This window comes from Podarcis cretensis, assembly GCF_951804945.1.
Source record: "Podarcis cretensis genome assembly, chromosome: 5".
NCBI classification, from domain to species: domain Eukaryota; kingdom Metazoa; phylum Chordata; class Lepidosauria; order Squamata; family Lacertidae; genus Podarcis; species Podarcis cretensis.
Genome location: NC_137174.1, coordinates 39,574,211 through 39,595,877, shown reverse-complemented (window position 1 = coordinate 39,595,877; position 21,667 = coordinate 39,574,211). Strand labels below are relative to the sequence as shown.

General features: G+C 43.2%; 1 protein-coding gene across 2 annotated transcripts in view; it reads left to right on the top strand.

Annotated features, from left to right (window-relative positions):
• Positions 1 to 21,667, top strand: part of ADGRA1 (adhesion G protein-coupled receptor A1) — a 336,089-nt gene that overhangs the window by 271,821 nt on the left and 42,601 nt on the right. For both annotated transcript variants that reach the window (XM_079978410.1, XM_079978411.1), the window contains one exon: positions 16,377 to 16,522. In XM_079978410.1, coding sequence (XP_079834536.1) covers positions 16,377 to 16,522 — 146 coding nt within the window. The remainder of the gene's footprint in view (positions 1 to 16,376; positions 16,523 to 21,667) is intronic.

Genomic DNA, 21,667 nt, shown 5'->3' with positions numbered 1-21,667 from the left:
ACCATGAGAAACAGGATTGTGAACTAAATGGACCTCTGGTCTAATCCAGCAGGGCTGTTTACATTGAAAATAATGTGGTTGAAGATAATGGGCAGGGCTGTGTAAGGTTTTTTTATTTGTAACTTGGACGTCTATATACTATAGTTTAAGTTTTGGATGACAGCCTCACTAAGATGATCAGAGGTGTGATAAGGGACTTTCTGAGGTGTTTGGAAAGGTACATATCACTCAGTCTTGCCTTGTGCATATCAGACGCTGGCGACAGAGATGGGTCTTGAATTGGGCCTGAACATCATTCTTTATCAACCAGGGCATGTCTAGGGCGGTTGCCATGACCACTTAGTAATGTGATTGTTTATCTGGAATCTTCTTCTTCTTGTTTATCTGGAATTATGTGTACATTAATTCTGAAGACAACTTTTTTAAGCTTAAAAGGGAACGCAGGCTTTGGACTGATACAGATTTCCCACCCCAATTAAAATGTTACTATAGAATATATGGTGCGTTATATAAATGTGTTTTTCAGTGCATATATGTGCTGAGATATATCTGTGTGCAGTAGGGAAGTGAAGAAAGTGGTTGCTGGCATCCGCCTGTCTCGGGAGACAATGGAGCAGTGGTAAAGTCAAACCACTGGAGAGTTTCAGTGCCTGCTGTGGCTGTAGAAACCAAGAAGGGAGAGACATCTTTTACTGCAGGTGAAACAGATGAAGGTTTCTGGTTTTGCTGCTGGAAATGCACCATGGCATTTATTCTTTCTGCACTCCTCCCAGCAGTCATTCCTCCCCTGGTTACTGCTGTTACTGCAAGACCTGCCTGTCTGTCTCCAGGCACTGCAGTTGTCTGCAAGGGATTCCCATACGTTGGGCTTAACGTTGCCAGCCTTCAGGTCACATTTGCAGACATCTTTGTAATGCAGAGTTGGTCTGTCAACAGGCCTGGTGCTTGACGGCAGCTCCCAATACCTCGTCCTTGGGGATCTTGCCGTCTTCCATTCTGTGGACATGACTGGGTCAGCGTGGGCGTCATTAAGACAGAAGTGTTAGCATGCTTAGTTACGCTAAGACCAGACCATGTCATTACAGAGGAGGCAGGTTTAGTCGTTGTCTGAGGACTATCCCTGCCTCCGGGTCTGGCCCTGACCGGATGAATACTAGAATCAGCAAGGGATACCCACATGACCTGAAAGTGTTGCTGTGCAATGCCAGGTCAATGATTCATAAGACCACTGCCATCCATGACTTGATCATGGATGGAGGACTTGACCTGGCATGTGTAACAGAGACTTGGTTGGATGAAGCAGATGGGCCTGTCCTTGCCGCTGCTTGCCCACCAGGTTTCTCTTACGCACAGCAACCCAGGTCATGTGGGCGGGGAGGGGGGGTTGCAGTGATTTTTAGGAAGTCATTAGTTTGCACCAGGCGTCCTATTGGGAAGACCCAGTTTTCTGAGTGCATGTTCTGGAAGTTGGGCAATAGGGGCAGTACAGGATTCCTTTTGGTGTACCGACCTCCCCGCTGCACCAAGGATTCCCTGCCCGAGCTGCTTCAAGTCGTGGCGGATGTTCTCCTGGAGACACCTAGCTTGGTCGTCCTAGGGGATTTTAACATCCATGCCGACACGACCTTACAAGGGGCCGCTCGGGACTTCGTGGAAAGCATGGCCTCCATGGGGCTGTCCCTGAATAAGTCTGGCCCAACCCATAGCCGCGGACATGCCTTGGACCTGGTGTTTACCTCTACGGATGTTGGTGATCTGACACTAAGTAAAAGTGAAACGAAAGAAGTGCCACTTCCTGGTGCAACTGGACTTCTCTGCGACCCATCCCCTCTGCAGGGAGGTGGGACCAATTCGGATGGTCCGCCCCCGCCACTTAATGGATCCAAATGGTTTCCAGAGAGTGGTAGGGGATGCTTTATCCCATGTTGATGGCCTTTCAGCCGATTCCCTGGTGGCCCACTGGAATGTGGAGTTAACCAGGGCTATTGACTGTTTGGCTCCGAAGCGCCCTCTCCGATTGCATGGAGCCCGGAGAGCCCCATGGTTTTCCACGGATCTGAGGGCAATGAAACAATCGTTGAGATGGCTAGAGCGCCGGTGGCGGATAACCCATTCTGAATCTGACCGGACACAGGTTAGAGCTCAACGTCGAGCCTACCAAGTGGCGATAGCGACGGCGAAGAAGACTTTCTTCACCGCCTCTATTGCATCTGCAGAAAACAGCAGCAGGAGACTCTTTCAGGTGGTTCACAATTTAGCGGAACCACCTGTAACATCGGGGCCCAGTACAGGCCACATGTTCTCCTGCAATGATTTTGCAAAGTTTTTTGCAGATAAAATCGCTCAAATTCGGGAAGAAGTAGACTCCACCGTGGGAGCAGGGCCGGGGCGGGAGAGTGCTAGAGTCCTGCCTGGTCAAGTTGTGTGGGATCAATTCCAATCTGTTACCTCCGAGGATGTGGACAGGCTGCTTGGACGAGTGAAGCCAACCACCTGTCTCCTGGATCCTTGCCCATCCTGGCTTATAAAAGCTAGCCGGGAAGGACTGGGCGATGGGCTTTGTGGGGTGGTGAATGCTTCCCTCCGTGAGGGAGCCTTCCCAGACCCGCTGAAAGAGGCGGTTATTAAACCGCTTCTTAAAAAACCATCTCTAGATGCGGCCACGATGGCCAATTATCGCCCAGTCTCAAACCTTCCATTCTTGGGCAAGGGGATTGAGCGAGTGGTTGCTGAACAACTCCAGGCACGCCTGGAAGAAGCGGACAATTTGGATCCCTTCCAGTTGGGATTCAGGCCTCATCATGGGACTGAAACTGCCTTGGTCGCACTGGTTGATGATCTCCGGCAGGCTAGGGACAAAGGGGAGAGCTGTTTCCTAGTTCTGCTGGATCTCTCAGCGGCGTTTGATACCATCGACCATAACATCCTTCTGGACCGTCTTGAGGGGCTGGGAGCTGGGGGCACTGTCATACAGTGGTTCCGCTCCTTCCTCCTGGGCCGTGTTCAGAAAGTGGTGGTGGGGGATGAGTGTTCAGACCCCTGGGCTCTCACTTGTGGGGTGCCTCAGGGTTCTGTCCTCTCCCCCATGCTTTTCAACATTTACATGCAGCCGCTGGGAGGGATCATCAGGAGGTTTGGGCTGGGTGTTCATCAGTATGCAGATGATACCCAGCTCTACCTCTCTTTTAAATCAGAACCAGTGAAGGCGGTAAAGGTCCTGTGTGAGTGTCTGGAAGCGGTTGGAGGATGGATGGCGGCTAACAGATTGAGGTTGAATCCTGACAAGACAGAAGTACTGTTTTTGGGGGACAGGAGGCGGGCAGGTGTGGAGGATTCCCTGGTCCTGAATGGGGTAACTGTGCCCCTGAAGGACCAGGTGCGCAGCCTGGGAGTCATTTTGGACTCACAGCTGTCCATGGAGGCACAGGTCAAATCTGTATCCAGGGCAGCTGTTTACCAGCTCCATCTGGTACGTAGGCTGAGACCCTATCTGCCTGCAGACTGTCTCGCCAGAGTGGTACATGCTCTGGTTATCTCCCGCTTGGACTACTGCAATGCGCTCTACGTGGGGCTACCTTTGAAGGTGACCCGGAAACTACAACTAATCCAGAATGCGGCAGCTAGACTGGTGACTGGGAGCGGCCGCCGAGACCATATAACACCGGTCTTGAAAGACCTACATTGGCTCCCAGTACGTTTCCGAGCACAATTCAAAGTGTTGGTGCTGACCTTTAAAGCCCTAAATGGCCTCGGTCCAGTATATCTGAAGGAGCGTCTCCTCCCCCATCGGTCTGCCCGGACACTGAGGTCCAGCTCCGAGGGCCTTCTGGCGGTTCCCTCACTGCGAGAGGCCAAGTTGCAGGGAACCAGGCAGAGGGCCTTCTCGGTGGTGGCGCCCGCCCTGTGGAATGCCCTCCCATCGGATGTCAAGGCGATGGACAACTACCTGACATTCAGAAAACATCTGAAGGCAGCCCTGTTCAGGGAAGTTTTTAATATGTGACATTTTAGTGTATTTTTCATCTCTGTTGGAAGCCGCCCAGAGTGGCTGGGGAAACCCAGCCAGATGGGCGGGGTACAAATAATAAATTATTATTATTATTATTAATAATAATTATTATTATGCTGGGAATGTGGGCTTGCAAGAGCACATCTTTGTTTGAGACTCTGTCCTGCCATGCGATGCCCCAAATCATCCTGATTATACATTTGGAAGGCATTGAGGCGTTGCTCCTGGCAGGTGTAAATCATCCATGACTCACTTCCATAAAGCAGCATACTCAACACACAAGCCTGATGGACCTTCATCTTGATATTGGTCATTAGCATCCCATTCTCCCGAACCCTTTTGGAAAAGTGAGCCATTGCCATAGTTGCCTTGCCAAGATGCTTGTCCAACTCAGTGTTGATGGAAAGGTTGCTGGTTATGATGGAGCCCAGGTAGTCAAAATGCTCTACCACCTCAACCATGTGGTCACCAATGCTGATGTGTGGATTGCTGGTGACGTGCTGAACCAGGATGTTGGGCTTCATCAGGCTGCACATCTTGCAGTCTTGGACAAGATGGTTGATGAGTCTCTGTACAGCTTCCTCAGAGTGTGCTGTCCAGGGCTGCATCATCTGTAGACAACATATCTTGGATAAGAACCTGCCACACCTTTGTCTTGGTGTAGAGATGTGTCAGGTTGAACAGACACAACCACCCCGGTCACACCTTGAATGGAAATACACACTGGCTTCCGTTGAGCTGAAGGCATAGGAGACCAACAGGGAGAAGAAGAGTTGGAGCAAGAACACAGCCCTCTTTCACGCTGCTCTTTATAGGGGAAGCTTCTGAGGATGAATCATCATACTGGACAGTGCCATGCATATTCTCATGGATGGACACAATCATCTTGTGGAGCTTAGATGGGCATCCTTTCTTGTTGAGCAGTATAAGGAGTCATTTTCTGATGACAGGGTCAAAGGCCTTCATCAGGTCTATGAAGGCAATGTACAAGGGGTGTCTCTGCTGCAGCTGGTGCAGTGAGGCTGTTGACCTCCAAGCTCTGAGTTCTGAAACCATGTTGTGACTCAGGATAGACCCTGTCAGTGAGTAATCTGTTGAGAACTACATGGTCAAAGGCTTTCCTCACAGTACTCAGCAGGGAGATTCCACAGCAGTTGTTACAATCATGATGGTCACCTTTGATGTCGTTCACGAGCAGATGTATTGCTGTGGTTCAGCTGTATAAGATTAGCTTTTTTATGTGCTGATTTAATGTTTAAGTGGTTTTATTCAGTGTGTTGTTTTAAGTGTTGTATACCGCCCTGGGATAATGACCGATAAAAGACAACTAATAAATTGAACAAATAAATAATAGGGGTTGTAGCCAATGCTAGCCTTACTCAGAATAGACCCATTGAAATAAAATAGCATGACTGCCTTAAGTTCATTTATTTTACTGGGTCTACTTTGAGTAGAATTTAGTTTAATACAACCCAAGATAAATAATCTGGTACATTAGCCTATGATGAGCCATAGTCAACACAGGTTACTTTCATTTCTCTTCCCACTTATAAACATGCAAATTAGTGTTCTACAGTTCCCTTAACCATTGGCATTTGCTTGCTGTGACCTTAAACTGAGACATATATGGCAAGTCTCCTGCCTTTGTAAGATAGTGTGCTAAAATATCACAGGCTTATCTACTAATGTAGAAAATGCAAAGCCTTGATATTGGAGAAACGCTGAATGTTATTATCTGACATATTTCTTTTCACTATTCAGAGATACATATCTATTAATACATACACTGGTGTCTGTTAATTAGGGGCAAATCTAATCGCCGTTCTCTTTATCTGTGGTTTTGCAAGGAGGGATAGCAGGGTAGTTTTTAGGCAGCTACAACTAGGCAGTTACAAGGGCACAAAAGCCTTTCAGATCAGAGTCTGGTGGTTTACCTTACAGATTGCAAGTAACTGCATTAATATGCTAATGAAAAATTGATTTTTCCCCCCAATTTTTTTTTTTTGGGGGGGGGGGTTGTCAAGGAACCAGATTCAAAAAGAATCATGGCCAGGTTTTGCTCCTTGGCAAACATATGGTTCTGTGGCAGTCACTTTTCCTTTCCTTTCCTTTCCTTTTTTCAAAAGCCTATGCTGACTTTAAACGGCTCTGCCACAGGCTAAGCTACTTATGTGACTGCTCTGACTGTTCATGCTGAACTGAGCACAGATGAGATTTTTGCACCCAGTCACAACAGACACAGATTTTCAGGCAGTTGCAACTAAATGCCAAAATCTGATCCTTGAGTTTTGAATGTGCAGTCACATGACTAACATAGCTTCATATACCCACTTTTTAAAAAAATATCAAGAAGAACACATGGCACAAAATTAAATATATTTTTTTAAGCTGGCAAAATAGCAGGGCAGAGTTTTACAACAGAGGCTATATTTGGTGGCGTTCATTATTTTTGTCTTGTATTCAATTTTAAAAGGCAAGGTAAATATTCCTTCTCAGGTAGTACTTTGGGATGCTCTCTTCATATCCTGGACATATACCCTGGGCATATACTCTTCATATTCTGGGTATATAAAAATAAGTTTTAAAGAAACTTTAAGAAAGTGATACAGGCATGGACAGAGAGAGTGTGTAACGGAACAGTAGAAACGGTATGGGCACTGGCCAATAGCTGCCTGCGACATTCATGCAGCCATACTGCACCTGCAACTGGAATGGAAGTGCTTGCTGTAGGTGAAATTTCATCTACCCCGCAATAGCAACTTAGTATTGAGAAAATGAAAAATCCCAGGAAGTAGAGCAATAGCTGGGGGAAAGATGAAAGGTCCTTGTGAAATACATGTGTTGATCTGCAGAAGAGAATGTGGATACTTCACTACCATTGTGTTCACATAGATTTTTCATAGCCAAAGAAAACCCTGAAATAGAAATGCAGAGAGGGAAAGGGAAAGAGAGAAGGAGGAAAAAAATTGACTAAGGAAAAGAAGTACAACTTAAGGCTCCCCAAGGGAGCATTACATGCCAGCATGTTATGTAGGTTTACACAAGTTTTTATTTGGGTAATCAATAATGAAACCAGTCATTACCATAGCAACTGCCACATCACATAGTCCTTAAGCTGTCTCTGAAGATGGCGAACAGATTTTAAAGGCATGCACAAATAATGCTGCTTCTCATAACTTTCTTTTAAAACACATGGTGTTAGAACCAATGGGAGATTTGCTGTTGACTTTACTAGGGTGTGTATTGTGCTCACTTATCACATGTTGGTACGTGTGCTATGTTCAGATTTCAGACACTTCAGCACTCCAGGCCCACACAGATCTGTCTGCCATGACCTATTAAAAGGGAACTTACTTTTTCTCTCTCACATACTATTTGTACAACAGCTCAACCCACTGAGACTTCCTGCAAGTATCACATCAGTGTTAAAGCAGCCATGCACTTTAAACCTGGATTATAAATCTTTTTTTCCCCTGTTCGTAAAGTTCAGATAGCTATTCTCACTTGAACCCATTCAGTACAGTGGTACCTCAGTTTACAAACCTAATCCGTTCCTGAAGTCCGTCCTTAAACCAAATCCGTTCTTTAACGGAGGCATGCTTTCCCTAATGAGGTCTCCCTTCCACTGTTTGGCTTCCGTTCGCAGGCCGAGCTGAAGTTCGCAAACCAGGACACTACTTCCAGGTTTTGCAGAATTTGTAAACCAAATAGTTCGTTAACAGGGCTGTTCGCAAACCGAGGTACCACTGTGCTCAAGGAAAGGCAACCTACACGTGCTCAGAAACACTGAAGCCTCTCCTGGCCTTGACACAAGGTGGAAAGATAAATTCTTAGGCAGGAATGAGGGCAGCAGTAGCAAGACCAACTGCAAAGCAGGCAAAACTTTTGCTATCATCTTCCTGCTTTGCCTTGCTACTACTCAGTCCTGAAGGGAGAAGAGAGATGCCTGAACATCCCTGGAGACGGACGCAAGACCCACCCAGCGTGGATTTGAAACAATTGGCCTGACACCGGACTTTTGGCTGGGGTGGGGAGGCTAAAGGGGAAAAATAATTGTTTATCTGCTAATTAGTGCGTGCATGCATTCTTTGTTAATTATTTAAGTATAGTTAATGATATAGGGCTGGTGTGTTGTTTGTTTTTCCATAAGTATTATATTAGATTGATGTATCAGATACATTCTTTCCCCCTCTTCTCTTCCCTTCACTTTAGTGTGAGAAGTAACTAGTAAGTTAATAAATAAGTAAGTAAAAGATGTTCTCTGGAATAGATTTGGAGGTATAAAATCTGACCATGCTGAAATACGTCCTGTATTCCTCAGATACTCATAGGTATGCCTGTCCACCTTAACCCTTTATGTTTTCTGGAGCTGCTGCTATTACTGGATTGAAAACTACAGTTTCCATTCATGGTTAAGTCCTTTCAGACTTACTACTGCTACTGAATTTGGAAGCGCCAGTCTCCCGTCAGGACTGAGCACTTTTATCCACACTTCACTTCCCTCCACTCTTTCCAGGCAGAGTCCACGCTTTAAGGCTTCATGTCTGTGTTAATCCGTGGAAAACCTGAATTGACATTTGCTCTGACTGAGCCCTAAAGAGCAGATTTTAGACATGCCTGGACGCGGAGTTTTTAAGCATGGGCCTGTGCCTGGAAAGAGTGGGGGGGAAAGGTAAGTGTGGATAAGCCCTGAGTCCTGAATCAAATTAAGTCTTACACTCCCATCATCACTCTTCAAAACAAACTGTTAAGGAGGAAAGCAGACTGGATCCTTGTAATCACATGTAGGTTTCCTACATGTAAGGAGCTTATTTTTCCTGGAGGGCCATGTTGTGGAATCCCTTCACCTATAGCCCAAAGTGGTATGCTATTGGAAAAGCTCTACCACTTGATTACTCATATTACATCCACCAGCTTTCTGTGATGATTTATTAAACAACAAGACTTCACATAGGGAAATATATTGGGAAGGGCTGTAGCACAGTGGTACAGCCACTGCTTTGCATTCGGATGTTGCCAGGTTTGATCCCAAGTATCTCCAGGTATGGCTAGGAATGTCTGAAACTACAGAAAGCAGCTGCCAGTCACTGAAGACTATACCAAGGTAGACAGGCCAATGGTCTGAGGCAGCACATGCCATAGGGCTTGTCTGCCTGACACTTTTATCTCTGCTGGATTGCGGTTTTAATTTGCAAGAGTTTGCTCTGCACTGGGACTTAACCATCTTCTGTTTTTCAAATCGCTCCCAAACAGAACAGAACTGTAGCAATGAATCACCTCATTCTGAACAGGCCACTGGCAGATTTTTTATATTTTTTATTTTTTTGATCTTGCAGTAGTTTATCTGCCACCCTTGTGGAAAATTCTTCTCTACAGATTGTTTCGTATGATTAAAGTCCCATGAGAATTGTGCAATTGCATAAAACTAACAGCAGAACTGTGCACTAATGCAGAACAAGCAAAATATCCGACCACCACTTCATTTTGCAGCGAGTGAAAAACTGAAAGTACCTGGCAGTACACGGTTTCCTTACATGCCATACAGATTGGGAAAAGGAAACAGCGGGAGAGGCAGGAAGAAGCACAGAGGCAAATTTAGCATATATACTCGCTATCCATGATAGCTGAATGGTGAGATTGACTCAAGCATCAAGCTCCATATCTATAAGCTTTGGCTTGTTTTTGCAAGTAGTACAGTACAGACACTGTAGGCAATCTGCTGGTTAAACTAATTTCTACCCAACTCTGACAGCTAGACACACTGTCTACCCCATAGGCCTTTTTTTCTTATTTCAAAAGAGCTTGATGTGTTGCAGTGCTAGACATCAGCAAATAGCTTGTCCTTAAAAAGAAGTTAGAATTGATACTATATTGGCCTTTGGAGACATGTGTGATTAAAGTCATATTTTATGGGTTAGGTTTCAGTAATGCTGTTTCAATGGTATGTATTGTAAGTTTCAAATTGAATTTGGATCATATCTGTGAGCAGTCTTGAGGTATCCTTGGAAATGAGAGGTTGGGTAGGAGAAACTTGTTCATTTGTTTGTTAAACATGAAAGCAGACAATAGCCATATGTTTGCATGCTTTAATAGGTAGAATGAACATAGGAGCATTGCTGGATCTGTCCACCTATCTTGTCTAGAGTTCTGCTTTCCACAGAAGCTATATACTTTTTGGAAGCCATAAGTCAGAAAAGCAATAATAACTCTTCCTCGTTGTTTGTCCCCAGCAATCTGTCTCTGAACCTGGAAGCCCTGCTTAGCTATCATGGCAATTTAATCTCTGTTTTTATTCTATTTCTTTTTTAAAAAGCTTTCTAAGCTAGTGGCCATCACCAGTAATTCTAAATGTCTAGTCTTCCTTGTAGGCATTCAGGATTAAGGGGATTTTCCTGAGGACCGTATTCTTAATGGAAGGCCTATTCAATATAGGCAGTAACAAACATTTGTTTTGTTATGGCACTTTGATAGGATCCATGAATGGTCTTATGGAGGGCTGGGGGGCCTCTGGGCCTCCAGAACTTTCACCAGACCCAGTCAGCACCACCGAATGATCAAGGATGATGGGAGATGTGGAGGGCCAGGTTCTTCCTACCCTTATTCCAATGGACACCCTATGGCAGGGAATGAAGTATTTGTCCTAACCAATGTCAGCTTCCCTCTTTCAAAAGAGCATCACTGACTAGACCCATCATAGAGCTTTCACTGCCACTTGTGATTCTGTTCTTGCTGCAAGCTGTACATCAAATAACTCTAGGCAGCATTAGCCGCAAGTTAGGAACATATACCAGCTGACAGTACAGTATTATTCTCATTCATTTGTTTCCATTTCTTTTCCCACCATGGAAATTCCCTGTGTTTTGCCATGAGGAGGGAACAGGGCTACTATGAATAAGCTGACCCAGTGTATGAACTTTGTGCTGATCTCTAACAAAATATCTGCCTCGCACCCCTTCCCTCCCAAAAGGAGAAAACTTAACAGAACGCTAGCAAGTCCATATTACAGATTTGTGTTCTTGAGCTCTTCCTCAATACTTTTCAAAGTTACATATGTTTTTGAACCATATCACTCTAAAAATCAGAATTTAGGACATAAAGGTAGGCCAGCTAGGTTGTGTGCGTTAATCCTCCAGCTGCTTCCTGGAAGTGACTGTTACAACTAGGCTTGTTCCTAGTTTTAGCTGCCTCCTGGACAGCTCCCCTGCTGCTCAGCTGCTCTCTTTTTGTCTTTGTTACTTGTTGGAAGCTTTCTCTTCTGATCAGTGCTCTGCCTACCATTTCTTCATAAAACCTTACTGGCTTATCTCGTGCTTTCCCCTCCTTCACCAGACTCTGAACAAGTGGGAGTCAGAGATAGTAGGATTTAAAACAAGGCAATTTAATTCACCGAGGAAATGTGCCAGTTTAAATCAGTGGCTCAAATCAAGTTTCTGGCTTTATAATTCATACATTTGCAATTAAAGTGTATCCATTTGCCAGCTACATAGACCCTTTTTACTACCCAGCAGCATATTCCAAAATATCTGATCGTGCTGCTTACATTGCCTTTTGTACAATATAATTTATATCTGCTTACAGGAGCAACCGTCAAGTTAAGAACACCCCCCCCCCCGAATTCACATCTGTTGAAATTTAAGGGGGGGGGGGTTCATCAGGTGAAGACATTCCTCCCCCCCAAATGTTTTTCTGGTGGATTTTAGCTGTTTTATTATTTTTAACACTGGCAGCTTTTAGGGTTCTGCACTTCCTCCTACTGACAATGTTTAATGCTGTTTGCTATTTTGGATGGGGAAGCTTTTTTAATCTATAGGCTTGTATAATAGATGGATTGGTTACTGATGTGCTACCTCCATTGTTAGACTAATAGAACTGTATACTTGGAAGGGACTCCAGGGGATATCTAGTCCAACCCCCTGCAATGCCAGAATCACAGCTAAAGAGGTGGTCATCCAACCTCTGTTTGAAAACCTCCATGAAGGAGATTCCACCACCTTCTAATGGAGTCCATTCCCCTGTCAAACAGCTCTACCAAAAAGTTCTTCCTGATGTTTAGTGGGAATCTCCTTTTTGTAATTTGAATCCATTGGTTTGGGACCTACCCTCTGGAGCAGCAGAAAACAAGCTTGAGATATTTGAATATTTGATATCATGTCACTATCATATTTCAGTCTTTTTTTAAAAAAACATCCAGGATAAACATACCCATCTCTCTCAACCATGCCTCATAAGGCTTGGTTTCCAGACCCTTTATCATCTTGGTTGCCCTCATCTGCACAGATTCCTAGACTGTGGTGCCCAGAACTGGACACAGTTCTCCAGGTGGGGTACCACTGGAGACAGTATGCTTTTGAATGCCAGTTGCTGGAAGCCACAGGAGATGAGAATGCTGCTGTGCTCAGGGCTTGTGTGCTTTCCATCTGGTTGGGCACTCTGAGAACAAGATGCTGGCCTAAGATGATGATGATGATGATGATGATGATATATTATTTATACCCCGCCCATCTGGCTGAGTTTCCCCAGCCACTCTGGGCAGCTCCCAATTAAGTGTTAAAAACAGTACATCATTAAATATTAAAAATTTCCCCAAACAGGGCTGCCTTCAGATGTCTTTTAAAAATAGGATAGCTGCTTATTTCCTTCACTTCTGAAGGAAGGGTGTTCCACAGGGCGGGCGCCACCACCGAGAAGGCCCTCTGTCTGGTTCCCTGTAACCTCACTTCTCGCAATGAGGGAACCGCCAGAAGGCCCTCGGCACTGGATTTCAGTGTCCGGGCTGAACGATGGGGGTCCTTCAGGTATACAGGACCGAGGCCGTTTAGGGCTTTAAAGGTCAGCACCAACACTTTGAATTGTGCTCGGAAACGTACTGGGAGCCATTGCAGATCTCTCAGGACTGGTGTTATGTGGTTCCGGCAGCCACAGATGAGCCACTAACCTGCAACCAGCAGGTTCGTCTGTAACTGAGCGTGTGGCTTTATAACCATATTTACTATGTTGTGTTTTTTGAGTCAACTACAGTCTTCAACATACAGGTGAAACTCAAAAAATTAGAATATTGTGGAAAAGTTCATTTATTTCAGTAATTCAACTTAAAAGGTGAAACTAATATATGAGATAGACTCATGACATGCAAAGCGAGATATGTCAAGCCTTTATTTGTTACAGTTGTGATGTTTATGGTGTATAGCTGATGAAAATCCCAAATTAACAATCTCAGAAAATTAGAATATTAAATGAAATCAGTAAAACAAGGACTGCAAATAGAGCAATATTGAACCTCTGAGAAGTAGAAGCATGCACATGTACTCAGTACTTGGTTTGGGCCCCTTTTGCATCAGTTACTGCCTCAATGTGGCGTGGCATGGATGCTATCAGCTTGTGGCACTGCTGAGGTGTTATGGAAGACCAGGAAGCTTCAATAGCAGCCTTTAGCTTTTCTACATTGCTCGGTCTCATGTCTCTCATCTTTCTCTTGCCAATGCCCCATAGATTCTCTATGGGGTTCAGGTCAGGCAAGTTTGCTGGCCAATCAAGCACAGTAATCCCAAGGGCATTGACATGGCTCCCCAAATCTCTTTTCTGATGAGAGCAGCTTTTGCATCTCACTTGGAAACGAAGGACCCAGAGTCTGGAGGAAGAATGGGGAGGCACACAATGCCAGATGCTTGAAGTCCAATGTGAAGTTTCCACAGTCTGTGTTGATTTGGGGAGCCATGTCATCAGCTGGTGTTGGTCCACTGTGCTTCTTTAAGTCCAGGGTCAACGCAGCCATCTACCAAGAGATTTTGGAGCACTTCATGGCTTCCTTCCGCAGACGAGCTTTATGGGGATGCTGATTTCATTTTCCAGCAGGACTTTGTCACCTGCCTACACTGCCAAAAGTACCAAAACCTGGTTCAATGCCCTTGGGATTACTGTGCTTGATTGGCCAGCAAACTTGCCTGACCTGAACCCCATAGAGAATCTATGGGACATTGCCAAGAGAAAGAAATGAGACCGAGCAATGTAGAAGAGCTGAAGGCTGCTATTGAAGCTTCCTGGTCTTCCATAACACCTCAGCAGTGCCACAAGCTGATAGCATCCATGCTACGCCACATTGAGGCAGTAACTGATGCAAAAGGGGCCCAAACCAAGTACTGAGTACATGTGCATGCTTCTACTTCTCAGAGGTTCAATATTGCTCTATTTGCAGTCCTTGTTTTACTGATTTCATTTAATATTCTAATTTTCTGAGATTGTTAATTTGGGGTTTTCATCAGCTGTACACCATAAACATCACAATTGTAACAAATAAAGGCTTGACATATCTCGCTTTGCATGTCATGAGTCTATCTCATATATTAGTTTCACCTTTTAAGTTGAATTACTGAAATAAATGAACTTTTCCACAATATTCTAATTTTTTAAGTTTCACCTGTACTTGCTACAGAAATTTACCACAATTATTATTAATTAATTAATCCACCGAAAATTTTCCCATCTCACCCTTATTTTCACAACAGTGGTCCTGCTCCTGTGATTGCTTTGCCTGGCAGTTGCTACCAACCACTATTTTTATAAACTTTTTTTTTAACCCAAATGGTAACTTGCCATGATATTACATTATGATGTAGCATCATGGTAAATGGGCCCTCTGGGTGAAGAAAAAAAAAGGAAGAAATGTGGTTTTCAGTGGCTGGCAAGTTTCCTCTGGCTCTACCACACATGTCTGAAAATCCCCAAAGTGACTCTGCAGAAGTGGTGGCAAAATTTGAGAGGGAACCATTTTGGATCAGCCTTATTTTTGTGCCAGTTTCACATTCAAAAGTCATGTCCCCCTGCCTCCTGTTCATTCTTTTACATAGAAAACCAGACTTTAACTCAGTGTGTTTGATAGAGTCATGAGTGTTGTAGACTCTTGTGTGTTACTCTTTCATTCAGATATGTTAAGATTATTTTGGTGAGATTGCAAAGTTAAAGGGCTTAATTAGAGTACAATCATTACTGGCATTTATTAAGGATTGGAAATTTCCTGTGGACTTTCTGCGTGAAAGAGAAAATGAACTTGTAATATCTGGATTTGAAGACTGAAAAAATACTGGTTTATAGAAGGTAGAATGGTTGGATCTTAAGGTGTGACTACTATATTTAGCTGTGTGACAGAGAGCTGGAAGTCCTTTTATTCTGCTTTATCTTTCTCTAATCTTTTTTCACTCTTTCTCTTCTCTCACTTTCTGTTGTCTTTTCTCCTTTCTGCCTTTTTTTTACACTAGTATATTATAAAAAGATACTTTGCAAGGGGAATGTATTTTTGTATATCTCTGAATAAGTATCAATAAATATTATTTTAAAGGCATTTTTGGGGCTGAAATATTCCAAAATATGATTTAAATAACAACATCTAGTTTTTAAGGACTAAAAATATATATCATTGATTTTTTTTCCAACCCTGGTGGAAGTGGAGAAGAGTCAATGAACTCTTGGGCAACAAAGGCCATGTACCAGACCAACAGTTCTGGTTGGTAATTTGTTGCTTTGTAGGCCTGGGAAAGATTGAGGATGTGCCACTCCAATCTTTCCAGCAGGCTAAATTGAATGTTAATAGTATAAAACTACAGAAGGAGCTTGCTTTTTCATTGACCCTATACATTTAATTTGCATTACATGCAGCATAATTAGCAAAACAGTAGCAGGTCCATTATCTGCTTGCCAGTAAAGCTTAGCGAATCAATTCAAGTTTAATTCAAGAGGCTTAAATTCAAACATGAACTGTGCCCGTGAAGGGAGTAGTTTTCACAGTCATGTTTCTGAGTGGTTGTAAAATCTATTATCCTCCACAAAAGGGGATAGCCCTCTCGTGGGTATATCCACAGGGTCCTGGGGGAGCGTTATCTCCTGTGTCCACCCAACCTTTCATTTTCTCTGTGGTAGAACACAGCAAGAAAAGGGCCTGTGCGGGTTGCATATGCAGAAAGAGATGTCATTTACAAGAAGAGTATTACGTTCCATCAGCATGGGTTTCATGTGATCTCTGAAACTTTATCTGACTGTTAAGCTGGGAAACCTCCAATAAATTAATAATTATATAATTTTTAAAAAGTGTCCCAAGCTGAGATTGTACTTGCCCTTCTCCATAAGAAAACGCCTAATGAAACTTTGCTCATTTTGTGTGTTCTGTTTGATAAAAAACCTTACTTATTTTCTCAGGGATGGGCAAAGATGAATCAGGGGAAAGCAAATAAGTTATTAAAGCTACCACAAAATCATTTCTCTTTGCAAATGTTCCAGTATGCTTGTATATATATATATATATATATGTGCAACAGAATGATGTCTTATTTTTGTATCCATTTGTTGATTCTTCTTAACTGACACTGTTTCATTGTAGGTTGGCATAGTATTGCATTATTCTACACTCTCTACAATGCTGTGGATTGGAGTGACTGCAAGGAATATTTATAAGCAAGTCACGAAAAAGCCTCAGACCGCCCAAAACAGTGACCAGCCTTCTTATCCAAAGCAGCCATTGCTCAGGTATGGATCATTATAAGTGCTGTAAGATTCACGCCACAGCTTTAAGCTTTGAATCCTTCAGATCAAACCTAAACATGTAATGTAAACATTCCTGTATCTCTGGAAATTGTGGAAATATTTTCAAACCATGATATGTTGTTGCTGTTTTTTCAAAATTTGCACCAAATATGTAGAATATATCCTCTTTCTGTGTAGTCTATCGGGTCATGAGATGACTTCAGGCATGTATCTGTCATACAGCCACATAAATTCTTCTCTCTGCATAAAAGCAATGTGTCTTATATCATATTGTTTGAAATAAGCAGAAATGTGCGGTTCAGGCATATATCTGTGTGAGCGTGGAGGAGCAAGGCACACACACACAACTCATAGACTTTGGTGCAGTAACAGAAACTTCTTGCCGTCTGGGAGACAAATTGTAATTGGTGGCTTGTCCACACTTACCTTTTGTCCCACCCTTCACAGTCACAATCCTGTATTTTAAAGCTCCGTCTCCAAGCAATACCCATTTTTGCTCCAAATCTTTCCCTGCAAAACCTCACTGTTTAAAGTTGAATTGGAGCAAATGGCTATTTGGGGTTTTGCATGGATTGCTGTTTGCTCCAATTCAGCTGTAAAGAGCTGTAAAGAGATTGAGCTGGAGAAAGCTCCAGAGCATCAAGACACTCAGACATGGAGCCTGAAAATACAGACTATGCTTGGAATGTGCAGAGGAAACGTAAGTGTGGGTAAGCCCCAAGTAACCACTTGTTTCAGTGGTGGCAGTTAGTAAGGAAGTCTATGTCTAGCTTGAACGTCAGGCCTTGTGCTCACCTGTTTCATCTTTATACCACCCACTCCCTTCTCCCTTTTCAATGCATTGCTGCCATTATTATTGTCATCGTCATCCTGCCTTTACTCCCAAAGGAACCCACAGAGTCTTCGGTTAGCAATAGTTCCCGCTTATGTCCAAACTGGAAAACTCTGGTTCAGAACAAGGCAAGATCCTAAGCCATTTTTTGAATTGGTTTAAAATCCAGCTTGTTCCAAGTCCGCAACCATAGTTTCCTGGTCCAGACATAACTGGAAACAAAGCTTGATTGAAGATTTCCTGAATCAACTGCAGCATGCTGAGAAGATAGGTGGGAAGGAGTGGTACAACTTAAGATTTTCATTTGCTTATAGAGTACCTTCTTTGGCTAGTTAAGAGCTCCATTGAATGGCTATTGGAACAAGTTAATGCCAACAGGTCTATTTCAAGGTAATGGACTTGATTTTTGCAGCTATTGTATCAGGATTTTGGGAGAGCTTTCAGCATAACCAGAATTTGGACAGAGAGCCCAGTGCTGTCTGCACCATTTGGCAATTTCCCAATAACTATAAACATAGGCAGATTCAATACAGCATGCCCACCTCCCAAAAAATGATCCCAAGTGACATTCTACCTTGAGGATGTGCAATCTGCTCTATGACCATATAATATTTATATAAAAATTCTCTGTTCAGAGATGCACATGGAACAATCTGTATTTAGTCACATCATTGGTTATCTGCTGCTTAAAATACTTTCTAAGTTCATTACAAGGCCTTTAAAATCAGTCTAATGGAAGAAGAAAAAAGTAACGTTCAGTAGAAGCCCTGAGTGCTCCATCTGAAATGAGAAGCAATGTTTTTCCTGAGAACCAGAGTTACTCAATTTGCGATTCATTATAATGTTCCCCACTCAGTAGTTCATGGTAAAATGAATAATTGCCAGTTTCACATGCCACTGTAAGGTTATTAAAGTAGCAGATTATTTCAGGTTGCAAAGACCCAGCAAACTGTGTTCACCAAATTCAGTTCCTGTTAGAGTTAAAAATATAGTTTTATGGAAAAGATAGCTCCAATTAGATTTCTTTGTAACTATCGTTTTGTGAGTTTGGGCCACAACAATAAATCAGCATGGTAACACTGCAGCACTATTTTTGCAGTACCACAACTTGAAAGTAATGGTTTAATACCTGTCTAAAATTATTCTGGGATTTTTTCTAACTATGGACATAATTAGCATCAGAGGCACAACCCCAGAAGTATCTAATATAATTCAATAATGCTAACTATTACTGCTAACTAAGCCAAACAATACCTGTCAGAGCTGCCTCCAGGTCCCAGCTCACAGAGGACCAACGCTAGGCTGTAGTTATGTACAAAAGTCTTTATTGAGATTCAGTTTCCATTTTAAAGCCGCAGCATGCAGCTCTACGTCTCGACCTTAGACCGGCGAAGTCCCGTCTGAGTCTCCTCCCCTTCCACACCAGTTTAAGACTCTCGCCTTGCTCCACCTCTTCCTAAGTTCCTTTCTCCTCTGGGCCCTCCTGCCCGCTAGGGTCTCATCCTTCCTGGACTCCTCTGATGCTGACCCTGACGATTCTTGCCCCTCCTTCCGGCGGGCTTTAGGACCTGGTTCCCTATCCGGGCTACCTTCTGTGCCGCTCGCCTGTACCTTTGAACTTGGCGCGCGCGCCCAGCCTGCAACTTTCCTCTTGACCGTTAACTCGCTCTCCGATGGAGGCGTGGTCAACCCTGACTCATCTTCTCTCGCTGGTGGTGCATATGTGGGCTCTGACACCTGGGACTCCTCCCCCCCACTGCGCTCTGGTGGGGAAGCTGGTCCTGATTTCCAACTGCTGCTCTGGGAGTCCCCGCTGGCCCCTTGCTTCTGGGGTGTCCCCCTTGGGTCGCCCCTTGCCCTGCCCATCGGCGCCCCCTTCTGTGAATCTTCCGATTCGCTGGAGAGGCTCATGGAATCTATCGGGCTGCTGTCATATTCTCCTACGCTGCCCTCGGATTGCTCCCCCTCGCTCTCCATCTCCTCTCCTCCCTGCGCTCCCGCTGAGTCCCTGACAATACCAAATAATCTTTTTCATTTCACACAGAAAATGGGCATATAATGTGGAAAATTTAAATATCCTTAAAGCACTAGAATTAGTCCTTTCTCTCCCAACCTTTTTGAAGGATGACGTTGGTTTTTCTAGTTTTTTTGACTCTGTCAAAGACCAAAGTATTCAGCATTACAATACATATTATTCCAATTAAATCTACTGAAGATGGTTAGTTTTTAGTTTTTTATATTTTATTTTATATTTTAGTATTTTATTTTAAATACCTCTAATTATGGTTGCTTCATGCATTTAAAATTTGGGGCTCAGCTACTGCTTATTAGTGTACACCAAAATAATAATAATGAAGTGAGTAGTTCCTATAGGTTCTCAATCCTTTCTGCCCTCCAAGAATCTCTGTGTCCCTGTCTCTATATCATCACATTGACATAAATGACTTGGTGGACATATTTGCCTGTGTTGGACTAAAGCAGTTGGTTAGTTAAAAATACCTGTTTTGATTCAGTACCGCCCCCATCATTCAACCAGGACACCAAGATCCAGCTCTGAAGGCCTTCTGGCCGTTCCCACATTTTGAGAAGTGTTGTTGCAGGGAACCAGGCAGAGTGCTTTGTCAGTAGTTGCACCCACCCTGTGGAATGCCCTCCTGTCAAATGTCAAAGAGATAAACAATCATATGGCTTTTTGCAGACATCTGAAGACAGCCCTGTTGCTTTTAACGTCTGATGTTTTGGTGTGTTCCTTTGGTGTGTTGGAAGCTGCCCAGAAGTAGCTGGGCAACCCAGTCAGATAGGTGTGGTACAATACAACAACTATGACAACACAACAACAATATTAACTACTACTGCTACTATTACTACCACCATGACTTTTCTTTCAGATTATGTATAGAATTGAATGGTTTTCCAGCTTCCAGGTGGATGTTTTTATACCATAATATTGCTAAAAGGGACATATAGATTTTTTGTGATTCCGTAAATAATATTGTTGCAGGCAATTAAGCAATCAACTTTCCTTTTAAGATAATTTTAAAAGCTACATTTTTTTTTACAAAGAAACATTGAATCAGGAGAATTGCAGGAATATAGAAATGTGCTGTTGTCAGTTTCAAATGTAGGTGAGGAGGTAGAAAGCGCTACTGCAAATGTGTGAGCAATTGCTACATATAGTTGAATAAACAGCAGGGTTTAAGATTTCTGTTTCTGTGCTTGTATTTATATTTATTAGGTCTCTACATACAGCAACCATAATATTTCAAGGAATCAGAGGTAGATTACTTTAGAAGCCTCTGAGTTATAATTAAAAAATATAGATCCATGCGGAGAAAATATTCTTAGAAAGCTGTGTCAGAAAATATGAAGAGATTGGCCAGGGTTTGGTTGTCCTCCATCTTATAATACTAGCCAGTGTTGGTCTATATTTGTCTTTTCTAAGCTCGTCTCTGCAGTATAATTTTATTGCTTTCACTAGCTTATTATTATATGGGCCCTGTAACATCTGACTTAATCTCTTCCTTGTTAAATTGTGATCGTAATAAAGGCTTATGCTTTATAGTGCAGTGCTTTATAATATGAAATTAAATAACATAGATTTAATTTTTGTCCAATTTGTACTTTAAGATGTGTTTTCATTTGCCTTTTGATGAAATTAGCCAGTACTACTTGACTGGCTAGCTTTCCCCCCCCCCCTCATGAGTTTCATTGGATGCTTAAATAACAGTAGTTTTCCAAATACATAATGTGATTCATGGTGAATTCAGCTAACCCAGCATGCTAGTGGAAACCACTGCAAGGATTCCAACTAGCATGATGTGGTTTCTCCACTCTCTTCCCCCTATACACATCCCCCAATCCTTTCTGGGGGGTAGGTAGAACCCCCTGAACAGAGTGGAGAGGGTGTACTTGCACTGACTGAACGATCAGAAAACTGTCCTTCCATGCAGTCTGAGTTGCCTAAATGGTAGCCTCACCATAAGAAGAGATAACCTGAAGTTGATTGATGTGCAATGAGCTGCAAGAAGTCAAAACTGTGCCTTGATTTCTGAAAATATGCTTAGGAATACAGTGGTACCTCAGGTTAAGTACTTAACTCGTTCCAGAGGTCCATACTTAACTTGAAACTATTCTTAACCTGAAGCACCACTTTAGCTAATGGGGCCTCCTGCTGCCGCCGCACCACCACAGCACGATTTCTGTTCTTATCCTGAAGCAAAGTTCTTAACCCAAGGTACTATTTCTGGGTTAGCGGAGTCTGTAACCTGAAATGTATGTAACCTGAGGTACCACTG